The sequence below is a fragment of the Ambystoma mexicanum genome, chromosome 1p (genome assembly GCF_040938575.1).
Source record: "Ambystoma mexicanum isolate Mex_15411 chromosome 1p, UKY_AmexF1_1, whole genome shotgun sequence".
In the NCBI taxonomy this organism is placed as follows: domain Eukaryota; kingdom Metazoa; phylum Chordata; class Amphibia; order Caudata; family Ambystomatidae; genus Ambystoma; species Ambystoma mexicanum.
The window spans coordinates 191399198-191416185 of record NC_090921.1 but is presented as its reverse complement, the minus strand read 5'-3'; the positions used below and the strand labels follow the sequence as shown (position 1 = coordinate 191416185).

The 16988-nt window shown below is 46.5% G+C and overlaps 1 protein-coding gene across 13 annotated transcripts in view; it reads right to left on the bottom strand.

Annotated features, from left to right (window-relative positions):
• Window positions 1-16988, bottom strand: part of CHD3 (chromodomain helicase DNA binding protein 3) — a 2755261-nt gene that overhangs the window by 184649 nt on the left and 2553624 nt on the right. For all 13 annotated transcript variants that reach the window (XM_069646310.1, XM_069646296.1, XM_069646309.1 and 10 more), the window contains one exon: window positions 14814-15009. In XM_069646310.1, coding sequence (XP_069502411.1) covers window positions 14814-15009 — 196 coding nt within the window. The remainder of the gene's footprint in view (window positions 1-14813; window positions 15010-16988) is intronic.

Genomic DNA, 16988 nt, shown 5'->3' with positions numbered 1-16988 from the left:
GCGACGGCTGAAAAGGAGGTGGAGGGTGAATCCTTCTTTTCTTGGGCGGAGGAACACCAGAAGGTCCCGGTTCAGGATCCCCCGACGGGAGAGGTTCCTCCGTCGGCAACGGTAGTCTCGTCCTTATCTCTGAGCATAAGGACTGTATAGCCAACAAAATGGCCACCGAGTTGTCTTGCGGCGCTGGCAGAGGGGAATCCGACGGGCGATCAGGGGCCCCGTCGGCACCCTCGACGATGTCGTCGTCACCTGCGTCGGGCTCCATCCCGACGGGCCGGTCTTCTTCCACGCCAAGGCCGTGGCTTAAGACCTCGATCAGCTCTTCCTCCGAGGTTGAGGCCGAATCTACGACGACGCCCTGCCCCCCCTTTTTCTTCCCCGCCGGGGATTTCACGGGGGTCCTATCGATGGGCACAAAAGAGGACTCCCTCCGAGGTGGCAGGGAGACTCTGAGCCCCGAGGTCGCCACCACTGGTGTAGCCTCCACAGGCTGAGCCAGGGCCGCCGCGACAGTATCGATAGAGGGCTTGGCCGGATGGATTAAGGCCTTCACCACCTTAGGTGCGCTCACCGCCTTATCCTTGAGGGGGGGACACTGCCTCGCTCCCCCTCAGATGGGGCCTTCGAGCTCGACCGGGGCCTCTCCAGGAGCTTCGCCGGGTGCTCGCCCTTCCTCTTACCCGACCCAGAGCGTTGGCTCGTGGCTGAAGGTGCCGGGGAGGGTGCGCCCTGCCTGGCGCCCGTAGAGCCCGACCGTTCGGCGCTCCCGGTGCCAGCGGACTCGCGGTGCTTGGCCTTGTGTTGGACCCCCGTCGCCGGGGCGTCCTCAAAGGTCTTAGAAGACCGCTCGGATTTCTTCCTCTTCTTCTCGCCTGACGGGCTCTTCCCTTCCAGCTAGTTGGCGAGACGTTGATGGCGGTCCTTCATGGTCCGCTCCGACATATTGCCGCAAAACGCACAGTCCTTCTCCACGTGCGTCTTGTCCTCATGTAAGCAGTAGAGACAAAAGGAGTGTTCGTCCTCCTTAAAGACGTTCTGCAGCTGGCATCCAGGGCAGATCCTGAACAGCTTTCCGGGCGTCGAGCTTCCCTTCTCCTGGGCCATGTCCGGGCCTGAGAAGCTTCTGGAGTCCTCCAAAAGCGTAGCTCGACGAAATCTTCACCCTTGAGGGGCACAGACGAATCCGACACGGGTCCCCGTTGATCGGATGGAGAGTCGGTGGAGCTTGAGGCTCTTTTGACCGAAAAAACGAAGTTTTGAGAAAAAACGTGAAAAAATAGCACTAACGCTCGAGAGCAATAGCACGAGGATCCCAACACATGAACGTGCGGTAAAAATCTGAAGATGGCTGCCAGAGGCGGTGCTTAGGTAGAGGGCAGTCATTGGCTGTGGTCAGTATGACGCAGAGACCAGTGATTGGTTATTACTACGAAAGACAGATCAGAAACGAAACTGATACTGGTTTTTTTCTTTACCGAGGATTCCCAGCCTGACGACGGGGAATATTCATGAGCATGTGAATCCATGCCAGACCCCATGCTGGAGAAGTTTAATAAATACCCTTGTTTTCCTGGTTGGCTGGGACGACGTAGATAGCGTCCTTTAATAGAAGCGTGGCGATTTCCTCGAGAAGGATACTTTGGTGTTCTTTGGAATGGGTCTTTTGTCGTGGGGGTGGTTCCGGGGTGCTCGAGGAGCTCTATACAATATCCACCTGTTACAGTGGACAGCACCCATCTGTCTGTGGTGATTTCCTCCCATGCGTGGGTGAAGGTGGATATGCGCTCTCCTACTGGAGAGGCATGGGATGGCACCTGGAGCGGATAGTCACTGCTTTTGAGGTGGAGTGCCACCTCGGGAGGAGTTGCCTCTGCCGCGTCCGCAAGATCTGCACGCTCCTCTAGGGTAATTCTCGGACGGATAACCCGGATTGTTTCCCCAGGCAGTACCTTGGCTTTGGGTATAGGTGGAACCCCTCTGAATTTTGGCCGCGTGAGCGATGAAAATTCCTGTTTCCCCTCTGGCCAGTAAGTCTATTTGTCAGTTGGCCCAATGACTTGAGAGTATCGTATTCCTCTTTGGCTGTCTTTAAGGCGTCCTCGACAGCCTTGCCAAAAAGCACATTGGGCTCAACGTGGATGTTGATAAGGGTAGCTTGAGTCTCTGGTTCAAAAATCAGATTGGCGCAACCAAGCGCGACGCTTGATAATTGTCCCTTCAGCTATTATCCTGCCCCCGTTATGCGCGGCATCAAGATTGCTTTTTAATAAGCAGCTTGATACTGCCCTGCCTTCTGCGGCCACCGGGGCAAGGTGAGACTTAAGTGGCTCCGGGGCCGATGAAAGTAAGGCCGAGACCTCATCCCATTTGTGGCAGTTGTAGCTGGCCAACAGGGTCGAATTGTTAGCAATCCTTGTCTGGAATGCTGCGGAGGCCACCTTTCTGCCATTGTGTAAAGTCTCTTGCTTTCCTTGTCAGGCGGGGCCTCAGAGGAAGCTAGCGGAGTACCAGCCGCCCTTTTTTCTACTTGTGGTAACTAATGAATCGGGCTTTAGTTGCCCTCTGATATACAGTGGGTCAGAAGGGGCATGTCTAAACAGTTTCTCTATGCGGGGGTTTACTGGCCGCGTAAGATTAGAGGTCTCCAGCGATGGCTGTATTTTTCGCTGAATGGACTTGAGGAGAGACATAAACTGAGTAACAGCCTTCTCATCTTTTAACATTTCCTCTACAAAATCTTGATCTTGCTGTTCTACCTGGGTAGCTATCTGAAAATGCTCTGCCGCCTTGACAAGCACTTCATTTAGAAGGAGTTGATTGTCAATGGGTGAGTCCGTGATCGGGGGGTCCCGATTAACAGGTGAGTCCATGACATACATATTTGTCTCGGGGTCAACCTCAGGGTCCTCATCATCCCTGTAATAAGGGTCTGCAGCATCATCCCCGTAATAAGAGTCTGCTGCATCATGAATAGAGAGGTCTTTATGATCGGAGTCCGGGTCATTGAGATCAATGACTGTCTTGCACTGGATTCACAGGGCGAGACCGCTTAGCAGGGGATTGAGAAGGTTGTGTAGGGATCTGCAACCCAGATGGTGCTGTAGTGGGGGAGAAGGGGGTTTGGAGTGGAAACATTTGAAATAAGTCAGGGTCCTTTTCATAGAAGTTGGCCATGAAGGACATCCTCCTCATGACCCTGTCTATTTTCTCAGCCGACCATTGGGCCGAACTAGGGATGACTAATGGTTGAGAAGGAAGCCCTAAATCTTCATCTGTGGGAGGAAGTAAGGTAGAAGGAGGAGCCTTCTTTTTCAGGGTGGAAGACAGAGAATCATGATACAGGTTCTTTGGGATAGCATCGTGAGAGGGCTCCCTATGAGGGGTTGTATCCCTATGAGGGGTCTTAGAGGACTTTTTCTTGGACTCCCTTTCTTTACCCTGGCTCCTGAAACGCGTTTCCCTGACTGTATGGGGTCTTGTACCCGACTTGATGCAGAACGCCGAATTTCGGGTGCGGGCTGAACCGGAGCCTCGTCCGCGGACAATCAGCCCTCGGTGGGAGTTTTTCACGTGACGTCTTTACCGTCCTTCGTCGGCCGGTACCGGTCATGTGGCGATCTCGATCGAGAGTGCCCAGATGACAGAGATTCCATGGACCTTTCCGTGGATGATGTGCGTTGCCATCAGCTCGAACGTGCGTTAAGTCTCGGCTTTGGTTTGTGTGTTTAGTGGAGGATGAACTTCTAGCACTTCCGCCACCGGGTGTTGTCCCCATAACAAGGACGCCGGCCTGTCTTCCCGGGCTCGGGGGGCCTGGGTTTGGGTAACCAGAGTCACCCTGTCATTTTCGCCAGCAGAAACCACAGCGTTGCTGCTGTCGCTGAAGGCACCTTCTACCTGGCGTAGTGGGCCCAGCATTTAGTAGGTCGGTCCTTCAATGTCATGGGCTTGAAGAGCATACACACTCGACAAGAACCCTCGACATGGTCTCTCGGGAGACACAGGTTACAGACTAGGTGTTTATCGACCCACAGAAATTTCCTATTGCACTTGGGACAAAATTTAAAGGGAGTCTTGTCCTTAAACGGAATGATACAGCAGCTAGGCGAATGTAGTGTAAGCAAAGGGGCATATACATTCTAAAATGACCTCCCCCTTCTTTCCCCTACTGTGTGGGCCGAAGCCCAGAGCGGCCTTCCAAGGCCGAAACGGATCCGTCACGGGAGTCTTTCGACTGCCGTTTTTCTTGTCTTCACCGGCATCTGATGTTTCGATAGTCGGTGATATAAAGGATAGTAAGAATAAACTATCGGTAATTAAGTAATAATAAATGGCTATAAGCCGAAAGAGGAACTCCGCTATAAACAATCCGAGGGACCGACGCGTGAAGGATCATGGGTACAGTGGGCGTCACAATAGGGAAAGTATTACTGGCACGCCCTGTCGACGCCCCTTTTCGAGTTTCGAAAACAACTGTAATACTCTGCAGCTTCCACTAGATGTCCGCATATGCACAGCACGTGATCTAAGCATAGTCCACAAGCCTCAGAAATAACATTACTCTTACAAGCTACCTCTGTCAAAGCCTTTAATATTTATAAAATCATGACGTGTGAATTCAATTCTGATCTTAAATCCAAAACAGATTTAACTCGGGAACTTGATGGTTCTTTTAATATTCCGATTGAATACTGGGAAAATATGTAGACTTGTCTCTGTAAAATAAGCTCAGCCGCTAGCATTATCCAATCTACCTATTTTGTCATGCACTGCCCCTTTTACCCCTTTAAGAATATCCAGATATACTTCTCTCACCGACTCATGCAGATCCTGTCAATTCGTGTCAGTTAGATTCAAACATATGATTTTTGATTGTACATTTATTTACATTTTGGTTTGGAATATGGATATTTGTAGAACAGATTTTAAAATGTGCGTTCTATCATCCCTTGCTAACAACATTGTAAACTCCCTGGATGACACTGCCATTATGTTTATTAAATCTTTCCAACTGATAAGGAAAAATTGTAAACTAGCAAATCTTTTTAATGTTAATACCTGCGACCTCTGCCCGGCAGCTATAATCAAGGAAGCAGCTCATGACCTAGCGCCATTCATTACTACGCTCATCAACTCTTCCTTTAGCACTGGGATCGTACCTGACAATCTAAAGGACGCTTGGGTCATCCCCCTATTTAAAGAACCTACCCTGGACGCTAGTATACCCACAAACTACAGGCCAATCACCACGGTCCCGTTTTTACTAAAAATCCTCGACCGTGCAGCATATCTACAAATTCAAGATTACCTTGAATCTAACAAACTCTTGGGACTTAGGCAATCTGGGTTCTGGCCACGTCACGGCACTGAAACTGCCCTCATAGATTTAAAAACACAGATTGAAGATCTAAAAGACAAAGGCAAACTTGCTCTCTTACTCCTCTTGGACCTTTCGGCGGCCTTTGATCTCGTCAATCATGAAATCCTCTGCCACCACCTTAAATCAGCTGCACACTTCTCCGATAAAGCTACAACCTGGATTAGCTCCTTTTTAGACAATAGATCCAAGCGCGTGTTCTCTCCACTAGCAGCCGCCCCACCTGCACCTGTCTCCTGTGGCGTGCCACAAGGATCTTGTGTTTCACCCACATTGTATAACGTGTTCACCAAACCTCTCTTCGATATCTTGGACTATCTGGTGTCACTTACACCAACTATGCCGAAGACACCCAGATACTAATCCCTATCTCAGGTGACTACACGGCTGACTCCCTCGCTATCAATGTCATCTACCAGGTCATCCAGGCGTGGATGGCTCAACACGGACTCTGTCTTAATAATGAAATGACTGAGCTCATTCTTGGTTCGCCACAAAAACGTACCAAACTTGACCCTGCGTTCAAGTCCTTCATTATCGATGGGAATATTATCCCAACCGCCAAGGACACAAAAACCCTAGGGATCTACATTGACTCGACCCTATCCCTGACCAGACAAACTTACTCAGTCTCTTCCGCAGCGGGATATACCTGCAAGTTTATTACAGCCTGTCGCCCTTTCCTCTCTGCAACCAATTGTGTCACCCTGGCTAGAACTCTTGTATTATCCAAGATTGATTACTGCAATGCACTGTACCTAGACACCAATTGCTGCAACCTAAACAAGTTGCAAATTGTCCAAAACAATGCTATTAGAGCTGCCCTCAACATTCTCAGGCGCCAACACATATCCGACACCAGACGCAATATTCACTGGCTCTCAGTCCCACACCGTATCTCCCTGAAAACCCTGGCTCTTACCCACAAATACCTTCATAACCAAGCTCCCTGCTACGTGGCTAACCGATTTGCCCTCCACAACTCCATTAGACCCCGCAGAATGGCTCATTTAAACTGCCTTGAGGTTCCACGTTTCAATCTCCAAAGATCAGGTGGAATTAGCTTCCCCATCTTGGCAGCTAAACTCTGGAACACGCTTCCTAATCAGCTTGTAGCAGAACCCTCATTCCCGAGATTCAAACACCTTACGAAAACCTGGCTGACCGCCCAGGACATTTAGCTCTGGGTTCTCTGCTTAATTTGTACATGTATATATAATCTACTTGTCCTCTCATTGCTATTATCATACCTGTACATTCTGTATTATACTTGTAAACTTTGTAATTATGGTTCTGTCTGTTTTTCCTATGTTGTAACTAAGTGATGCGCCTGGTTGCCCCTGGGCCTGGTGCGCTATACAAATAAATAAAATACTAAATACTGTAATCTCATTTGTTCACTACCATAGGATTGAAAAAGGTTGCAAAAGATGTCAGAGGACTCCAGAAACATGAACCAAAATATGCTTCTTTTGTCAAATTTTTAAACTCACATGATTTTATATTGTAAATGTTTTTCATGTGATTCATTGGGTTACCATATTTTTTTGTTAAACATTATTAAACTTAAATAAAAAGTATTTTCTAATGTAATAATTGTTTTGAGATCTTGCATATAGGAAGGACTTTTCAGTGCATATTTATTTATTTATTGCATTTGTATAGCGCACTAAACCCTGAGGCATCAAAGCACTGGTTACAGGTTTCACAAAGACAATTACAGAAAAGACAGAATATGGTACACAAGGCAATCTCGATGAGGTGGCAAATATAAAAGTCTTGAGTTGTTTCCTGAAAGCCCAGTATGAATGTTCCAATTTAAGCCTCTACGCTGCTGAAATAGAAACGTCAGGCGCTTCAGCGCCGGCGCTTCTGGGACGGTGCCGGTCTACGCCGGTCCCGGTGGGCACCCCAATTTAACATCTCCACTTCCCTTGTGGACTCAGGTTAGTCAGGGCTGCAAGATACAGACTAAGTACTTTGCGCAAAATTGAAACGCTAGTTTTATTAACTGAATTTGAATTACTTGAATAAGGACTGCTGCCTTTGAATTGATTCTTTTTGAATTGTGAAATTGGGATTTACCAGCATTTACTTTGGATAGCGTGCTTTGCTTGCTAAAATTGTGTTCAACCACAAGCTTTTGCAACTTGCCAAGCCGTGCTACTTTCAACAACAAAACTTCTTGAACGCTCGAACGTTCTCATTTGTTGGTCATTGCTGCCGCGTGTGTTGCATTGCGCATTGGACTCACTTTGATTGCGAACTACACTTCCCAGCAGCCTCTACGCTGCTGAAATAGAAACGTCAGGCGCTTCAGCGCCGGCGCTTCTGGGACAGTGCCGGTCTACGCTGGTCCACAGCGGGCTTCGGCCATCGGCCTTACACTCTGTCCAACCACTAACGGGTAAGAAATGGGTTACTTAAAGTTCTTACAGTTGCTAACTGATGCTTACAAACTGGAAAATGAAAGGACGGTTAGAAGCTTCCTTGACAATAAAGCCATTTCCCTGAGCCTCTCTATCCCTGACAAAAACCTAGGCACTGTCACCTTGCCGAAAGAAGCACATTTTAAGACCAGCTCGAGACCGTCCACTTCTGCTATTACCTGCCCAGCACCTACTTGCCCAGAAAATTCCACCCTGAAAATAGCACTCCTAAATACTAGGTCACTCAACAAACATTCACTTGATGTGCACGACTACATCATCCAAGATAACCTGGATATACTCTTCCTCACGGAAACTTGGTTACAAGAACCAGTATGCCCAACCATTGACAGCGCCGTTCCGCTTGCTAAACAGACGTTGAAGCTGTTCACCGCAAATATTTCTTGCACAGGCTGTGAGGTCCTTCATCTTAAATTCACGCCCTCTAACAATCACTGTATCAACTTCATCATTCTGTATAGGCCTTCTTCACTGACTTCCGACTTCAATGACGACTTATGCCATATTTTGAACAATTTGAAGGGAACTAATACTGGGACTATCCTTTTGGGCGATCTGAACAGATGGCGAGGTAACCCCTGTGACAAAGAGGCTATAAGTCTAGAAAACAGTCTAGCAAACATTGACTACCACATTGCCAATAAAGACCCCACTTGTATCTCTGGTAATCAACTTGATTGGATTATCTTTAATAATGTTCAACTGACAGTGACCAATACCATTCCATGCATTTGGACAGATCATCATAAAGTTGAAGCCACACTTTCCTTCACCTCCAAACTCGATCACCTTGACAATTCCCCTAAATCAGTCCTAAGCAGAAACTTTAAAAAAATCACACATGACATTCTTAATGAAGGACTTATATATGTCATGAAAAATACCACTGATAATGACTCTTGCGAGAACATCATCCGCAAATTTAGTAATCACTTCCTGTAGCTATTTGACACACATGCACCACTTAAAAATAAACAGGCTCACCCTAATCCCAACCACCAGCATTGGTTCACACCTGACCTGAGCATTCTCAAGACAGCTAAAAGGAAATTAGAAAGAAAATGGCTTAAAACCCCTTCAGAGGAAAATAAAGACAATTAGAAAAAATGCGATCTCTAATACAGAGCTAAACTGACGGAAGTAAAAAAAGATTTCTACAATTCTCAAATCACCAGTGCCTCTAATTCCACCGGGAAATTATTCCAAATCCTAAAATCCTTCGAAAACCACCTACACTTTCCTCTCCCTTCCAACCAACTTTGACAGACTGTGAAGCAGTTCATCTTGCCTTCTCAAATAAAATTTAAAAAGCCAGAGACTCCATCATAAGTTGCAATGTATCGATCCCACCTCCATCTGTGCAACCTAGGATAACGAACCCTGACGTAAACATTCCTAAATTCCTATTCTCCCCAGTTTCTACTAAAGACATGAATGACACTCTTTCCGCCATGAACTGCACCACCTGCGCTGAAAACATCGTACCTCCAAAACTGATTTTGGACAACGCTGAAATCTTTTCCCCTTTTCTCTGTCGTATGACAAATGCCTCCTTTAGAGATCGTAAGGTGCCTACTGGAATTAAAACTGCCACAGTCACTCCCTTAGTCAAGAAACCCGGACTAGATCAACAAGACCCCACTAATCTAAGACCCATTACCAATTGTAATTTTCTGTTGAAGGTACTTGATAAAGTAGCAACCAAACAACTGCAAGAGTATGTAGACCAACACAGCCTGCTACACCCCCAACAATCGGGCTTTAGAAGTGCTCACAGCACAGAGTCAGCACTGCTGGACTTGCAGACCGAAATGTTGAGCATTTTGGATAAAGGCAAGACAGGACTGTTAATCCTCTTGGACCTCTCGGCAGCTTTCGATTTATTAGATCATGAAAAGCTCTGAGAGGCCCTAGGTGTAGTTGGAAACTGCTCCCAAGATGCAATAGATTGGGTTTCATCTTTCCTAGAAGACAGGAATTCTAAAATCAATTGGGGAGACCATTCCACCTCACCCAAACCTGTAAATTGTGGCGTCCCTCAGGGAGCTAGTTTTTCTCCCTTACTCTTTAATTTATATATTCGTTGCCTCTGCAACATTCTATCACAACTTGGAATCTTCTTCACTAATTTTGCTGATGATACACAGCTCATTATGGAATTGAGTGGAAATCATTCTATAGACAACGACAAGCTATCGGTCATCTGTAACACCATAGAAAACTGGATGTTAACACACTGGATGTGTCTCAATAGTTCCAAAACGGAACTCATGACTTTTGGAAACGCAAAAGCCTTAAACAATCTTGGCCCGGACCACTCCGAATTCTCTATAAAAGATTCCACCATCAAGGTATCAAATAAGGTCAAAACCTTAGGTATTTACCTAAATCCTCCCTAGGTGCAGAAGCCCAGACCGCTTATCTTAAGCGAAATTGCCAATATTATCAAAGGCTCCTATGCCGTATCAGACCATTCTTAAACACCAAGAATAGCGCCACGATAGGAAGAGCTACTATTCTGTCTCGCTTGGACTATGGAAGTCCCATTAATGCTTGGCGCCAGTAACAACTGCCTGAAACAATGTCAGACTATCCAAAATAATGCTGTCAGGTCCACTGTAAACAAACCTAAGCGAGAACACGTTACTAAGGACAGGAATGATCTTTATTGGCTGGCAGTGAAAGAACGGATCTTGTTTAAATCACTGACCTTAACCCACCGATGTCTCTACGGCACGGCACCAGCATATTTAAAAAGGAAATTCAGCTGGTATGAGCCAAGTCACTGCCTGAGATCTACCAAACAAGGATTGATCAATCCCTGTCCCCCAGGCAAAGCCACCGGCCTAGGTCGAGCTTTCCCAAACCTGGCGATCTCTCACTGGAATAAACTGCCTTGCAGCCTTAGACTGGAAAGCAACATTCTATTTTTAAGGAAGCAATTGAAGACCTTCCTCTTCAAATAACTAGGCTTCTACTTCATCGCTCTGGGTCGCTTCTCTTGCTTCTCTTCTCCCTTCTTTTGTGTTGTCCCGTGAAATTATTGTCCTGGAGTCTTTTTGTCGCGCCCTGATGCTTGCGAGCTTCGGCGCGTAATAAATAAATAAAAAAAATAAAAAATAAGGTGGGGAGGGAAGGCTTTCCAGTTCTTGACAGTGGAGACTGGGAAGCTGGAGCCTCCAGCTCTGATTCTCCTGAATCTCAGAATGGTCAATAGGTTAGTATGTGCTGAGCAAGTGGGTCTTGACAATTGTGATTTAGAGAATTTTGCAGAAAAGGTACTTGAGCATGATGTCAAGTGATTTGAAAATAATACGTTCATTAATAGGTAGCCAATGTACCTCTCTTCTGGTTGAAGGGATGTGATGTTGCCTGGAGATGTTAAGTGCCGATCTGACAGCATTATTCTGAATAGTTTGCAGATTTTTAGGTTGCAAGCAGAGGTCGCAGCAAAAATGGCATTGCTGCTGAGGAAGCGATTGCATTGACCTGTCTTGTAAGGGATAGGGTGGCTTCCAGGTAGACGCTCAGTGTCTAAACTGCTGGAGATCTAAATACAGTTAGCCTCAATGATAACTGATGTGTAGGCTGTGCTGAGTTTCTTAAGTGTGGTGTCTGATCCCACCAGGAGGAGTTCCATTTTTTTTCTTGTTGAAAAATGGTGGGAAGCCATCCACATATGGATAGTGTGGTAGATGGCATGTAGAATGTCAGAGTCTGGGACGTAGTTGCTGTTGAGGTGGAGGAGGTGTAATTCCTTTGTCATCAAGCAAATCAAATACGGGCTTGGTGAATATGTTATCAAGTGTCGGGGAGATACATGAACCTTGTGGGACACTGCATGGAACCGGGGCTAGCGAGGCTGCAGCACTAGGTGGGAAGACCCTCATGTTTCTCTCAGACAGGAAGGATGAAATCCAAGCAATGGCATCCCGGGAAAAGTGGGCTGCAGAGGCCAGGTGCTGACACACAATTTGGTGGTCCACCAAGTCAAATGCAGCAGACAGATTGAGAAGTAGAAGGAGGGCTGTCTTACCAGCATCTTCAATTTCATCTAGTTGAATCAGGTCCAGAAGGGCTGATTCTGTACCATGGACTGGGCAGAAGACAGAATGGCGAAGGCCCAGGAGGTTGTCTGTTTCTAGGAAGCTCTGGATCTGAGGATATGCAGCCCTATCCAGGATTTTTAACAAGAAGGGTACTGTCGTAATGGGCAATTAGTAAGTACGCTGGGATCCAAGTTGTTTTTTATTTTAAGGAGAGGGAGGACCCAGGCGTTCTTAAGGCTGGTAGGCACTGAGCAGGTGGTAAAGGAGGAATTGATAAGCGTCGGGAGGAGGGGAGCTAGGTCTTTAACACAGTCTTTGTTGACAGCTGCAGGGAAGATGCCCCCTCCAGCAAGAAGGTTAAAGGCTGTTGACAATTTGGGTAGCTTTCAGGATAGAGAGCAGTTTAAAACTGAAACGGGCAGCGTTGAAGGGGGTCAGGGGTGTCTCTGCTTGTGGTGTAGCATCGTCAAGAGCATTGGTTCCCAGAGCATTTATTTTTTATCAGTGATGATGATATTATTATTATTATTATTATTATTAATAATAATAATCATAATAAACTTCTATAGGAGTGTGTTGATTTTATGGAAGAGTGCATTTTGGATAATACAGCTATAAAGTGCGATCTTTGATGCAATTAGGGGACGTTGGTGCTGTGGCATCAAGTTCACGCATAATGGCAAAGAGCTCCCTATCGCAGGATTCGGCTTTCTCAATCCTGGAGTTGTAGGCCATTTTATTCTCTAAAATTGTGGCGTTTTTAAAGGTGTTGCTGCCAGAGTGAAGCAAATTTTGTTCTCATCCGAGGGGAGGTGGTTCCATTTAGCTTCCGCCAGGCGTTTAAGAAGGCAAAGGGCTTTGAGTTCTGGTGTGCACCAGGCGTTACAGTGCAAGGTTGCTTTGCTTTTCTTAGGGCGAGGGGTCCCAAGGTGTAAATGGCACTAATGGGAGTGCTATAGTAGCTTTGCACAAGGATGGCAGGGTCGAAGATCCCTGAGGGGGCATCGACTAGCTCCACAATTAGGAGTAGGATGTGGGTTTTCAAATGTTTTCAATGGGGGTTTGGAGTTAGAAAGGAGATGGAGGATTTTTTCTTCAAATTTGAGGATAGGGCCAGGTGCGTGGTAGACCAAGTAAATGGTCACTATGGCGGTATTTGAGATATTGAGCTTGGTGGTAAGTAGTTTGGACGAGGATGGTGAGGGGATTGCAATTTCTCTAAGGGCGAGGGAATTTTTAGCTAAGAGGACGACCCCACAACCTCTAGCATTTGCCCTGTCTTTGCAGAGGATAGTATAGTTAGGTGAAATAGCCAAGTGAGAGTGAGGGGGCAGAGGCAGGGTAGAGCCAGGTCTTGGAGAGGGCTAATAAGTCTAGGTTATTGCAGGTAATCAAGACAGCAACATCTAGGGCATGAGCCGCTAGAGATCTGGCGTTAATTAAAGCACATTTGATTAATAAGTCCATACGGTCAGTCGAGGGGGGTTTGGGGTTATGTTTCGGAGAGGTAGATGGCCAGTGTCTTATGGCGGATTGGGGGGCCATGGACCCCAAGGTTTTGCTAAGGGTGCATGAGGTTGCGAGGTCATGAGTAGCTGAACATGGTGTCCCTGTAGTGCTCATCTCCGTGTCAATAGGGTGGGTGTGTTGATGTGCGGTAGTAGGCAGCACCGTTGTTGTGGGCATAGTGAGGAACCTTTCCTGATGTGTAGTGGGGGTGCTGGACAGATCGATTGGTGTAAAGATCACGACCTTTGTATTGTTAGGTGTTTTAGAGGATGAATAGGCAGCTGGTGGGTACCCAAAGTCGGTTAAGTAGCGGGTAGTGGTTGCAAGTGTTAACTTGGGCTTGTGGTGAGTCTAGGGTGATGTGGGTAGGTGGGGGGGGTGACTGAGGCACGAGGTAGTTGCACATGTGGGATAGACAATGATGACACATCCCGGTGTGGGTGTGCTTTTGTGGACCTCATGCGTGTTGCGAGACTCCAGCATCATGTGCTGCCTAGGCAATGGCGCGTGAGGTGCGGTATGGAAGAATCAAGTATTGCTGCTTTATAGTGCTGCATTGCGCTATGCAGTGACCTTCTGAGGCAGTGTGGGCGAGTGGATAAACAGAGTCGCAGTGAATCTCCTGTGCTGGCTTCTGTTATGCGAAAGGGGAGTAATGTGTGTCGCGCCTGGGAGAATGGATGAGCGGCAGTAGTAGATATGGGCGGTTTGCATGTTTTCCTCGGACGTGCAACAGTCAGTAACTTAGTAATGGCGCACATAGGTGCCGCAGCCAGTAAAGGAGGCACAGGGTGGTGGTAGGAAACGGGTAGCGGCACAATTGTAGTCGGACCCAGATGCATTGCAGGAAGTGCTAGGGACTGAGGGATTGCAGAGTGGGGGGCAGGCATCTAGACATAATTAGGCTTACCGTAGTATCTGGGGAGCAGACACTCACACTCAGCGGGCCAGTGCCAGACAGAAAGCAGCCTTCAGAGAGGGCCTTTGGAGGGGGCCTGCTTCACCTGCCGGCTCCCCAGGATTGGGCTGCAAGTGCACATTAAGTTCTGCATATAAACAATAAGGTCCCATGATGGGAGTATTTGAGTCATTGGGGGAATACAAAAACACTCATAAAATACACCTTTAATCCCATTAGGAATTTAGCAATCCAGATACTTCAATTCTATTCACATACATTGAGAACCATGCACATTAATTTACAATGCCAATTTATAACAGGATTTTCACTTTGAGAACTTAGTAGTGTTACAAAAGGGACAAATAATGACCAGCATTTGCACAGGCCCAAATGTGCCTGAAAAGAATTGTACAGCGCATGAAAAAAGATACATTTATAAAGAGTAGGGCGTTTAAAAGTGATATGGATGTAAAGAAACTGTAAAAGCAAAGGCAAAACAGAAGTGTACTTGTAGGCTTAGCGTTTACCTTTGTGCAGAACAGCATTAGCAGGCTTGTTGCCAGCAAGGGACTCCTTGGACAAATGCTGATGACTCTCAGCAAGGCATTCCACCTCAGAAAACCGTGCATTCAAAGCCATAGCTGGGTGAGTGGGATCCTGGGTCATGTTTAGATATGCAGCCCTCCGCAATTGTTCTTCGATGACTAGAGCCTGTTCCAGGAGCTGTATTACAAAAATGAAATAGGAAATTAGACCCACATCTAATAGACAATGAAACTTGAGGTTGTTTATGAAGTTCAAACATTAACAGCACAGGGAGCTGTACATTTAGCAGTTAAACCTAACATTATCTATGGTTTATTTTAATGTGATGTCTGGTGATACGAAACCACGCTACCATGAAAGGTTCTTGAACACATTCCAACATAGGACCATCTCAGGGATACACCTTCATTCTCACAGTAAGAGCTATTTTTTTTTAGAGCATATTTAGTGGGAGGATAGCTGTGGGGCAACGTTCTTGTCTTGCAAGCAAGACAACACTGAGCAGCTTGGTTCGATAGCCTGGTCCTGTGCTTAAAAGCTGGACTCCGGCATGAAGTGTGATGTGAGACCCCAATTTCATTTTTTTAACTTAAAGGGGAAAATGTCAACGTAAAAGTGATTTATCATACAAGCTCCTATTTGATCGTTCAAGCAATTCAGTCATATAAAGGCATGGTCCAGTAGGTGGACTGGACCAGGGCAGGCCCATTGCACTTTAAGAGGTCAGAAGAGTAAACCTGTGAGTGGAACATTTTGCCATCTACTGCTAGGCCCCACAACAACTCATAGTTCCAAGAAAGCCAAGGAGCAGGCAGGCTGCTCCAATCTTTGACAAAACAGCAGAGTGGAAGCTGGATAACAGATTGTGGTGGTGGGCTCTCTAGATACTTTTAACTATTCCGCTTAACCTTACATGAAGCATGGTTTCGGAAGCAGTTTCTTGTCATCATTCTAAGTATTCTACTGGCACATCACGCAGTGATTATTTGTGGCATTAAAGCATATTTTCCTTTTCTACACAGTCGGATTTCCAACACTGTCCTTTCAAATCTAGCTCAGCTTCCTTGGATAACCGTTGCACCTGTTGTCAAACAATTCTATATAGGAAGCTGAAAGAAAGGGATGGCATCAGACTGGAGAGTGAAGCTGAAACCATCTCTCTAAATAGTAGTGGGTGCTCATCTTCAGCTTTTGGCCCTGGGATGGATGGGTGAGTCATATTCCTCGTGGGGGCTGCTTGGATTTCTCAAAACACCAGAAACCTTACCATCATCACCACCACAAGCACTGCTTAACATCAGTAGACCTGGCAGCAAGGGCAGGGATCGAAATTAAGATTATATGAGCAGGAGCTAAAAGCAGCTGGGTATTCGTAATTAACCATTGAGCAGGAGCAACCATTGGGGAACCAGGCGGCTAGTGCACAGCGTTCTGCAAATCTAACTTCCATATCAGATGATAACTTAACATTAAGGCCTATTTTTCAAGGCCCTTTATGTTTCAAATGTCATATAGATGTCCTAATGCCTATTTTGTCCAAATGCACAAAGTTAAAGTCACCATAGATGTGTTGGTCTGACATCAGTTGGGCTGTAGAGCCAAAAGTAACTCTTGGTAACCGTTGGTGCTAAGCTAACCAGGCTCTTCTAGGCTACAAGCAGGAGCTAAAAAGCTTCCAGGTTCTCTCAATTTAAAATCCTGAAGGGCCTTGCAAGGGACATGTTCAGGGTCGAGATCATTCTTGACATCAGCACACTCGCTACCAAGGTCATGAAAGCTGCAATCCCTCTGTTTGATATCAGAGCCTAGGTAGTGTGGTGAAGTAGAGTCAGACACAAGGAGGACTTTTCAAGTGTGTTTATTTAACTAAAAAGGTAAATGCCGGACTATCCCTTACTGCTAAGAGGGATTTTGGTGCCTACAAAACTAAGTCAAGGGTGCTCATCTATTTTCAAAATAAATTATAAGTTACTCACCGTAGTGACTAACGTACTCCTAGTCCATAGACCCCTTTCCTCCATACTGTATGGGCGTCCCTCCCTAGGGACGGGAGACAGAACCCTTTTCACCAGAAAAAAACCTTTTTTCCCCTTTAAATTTAGAGACGCGCGGGGGTGAGTCCCTGGGAGCATGCGTTTCCCTGACTCCGCTAACCG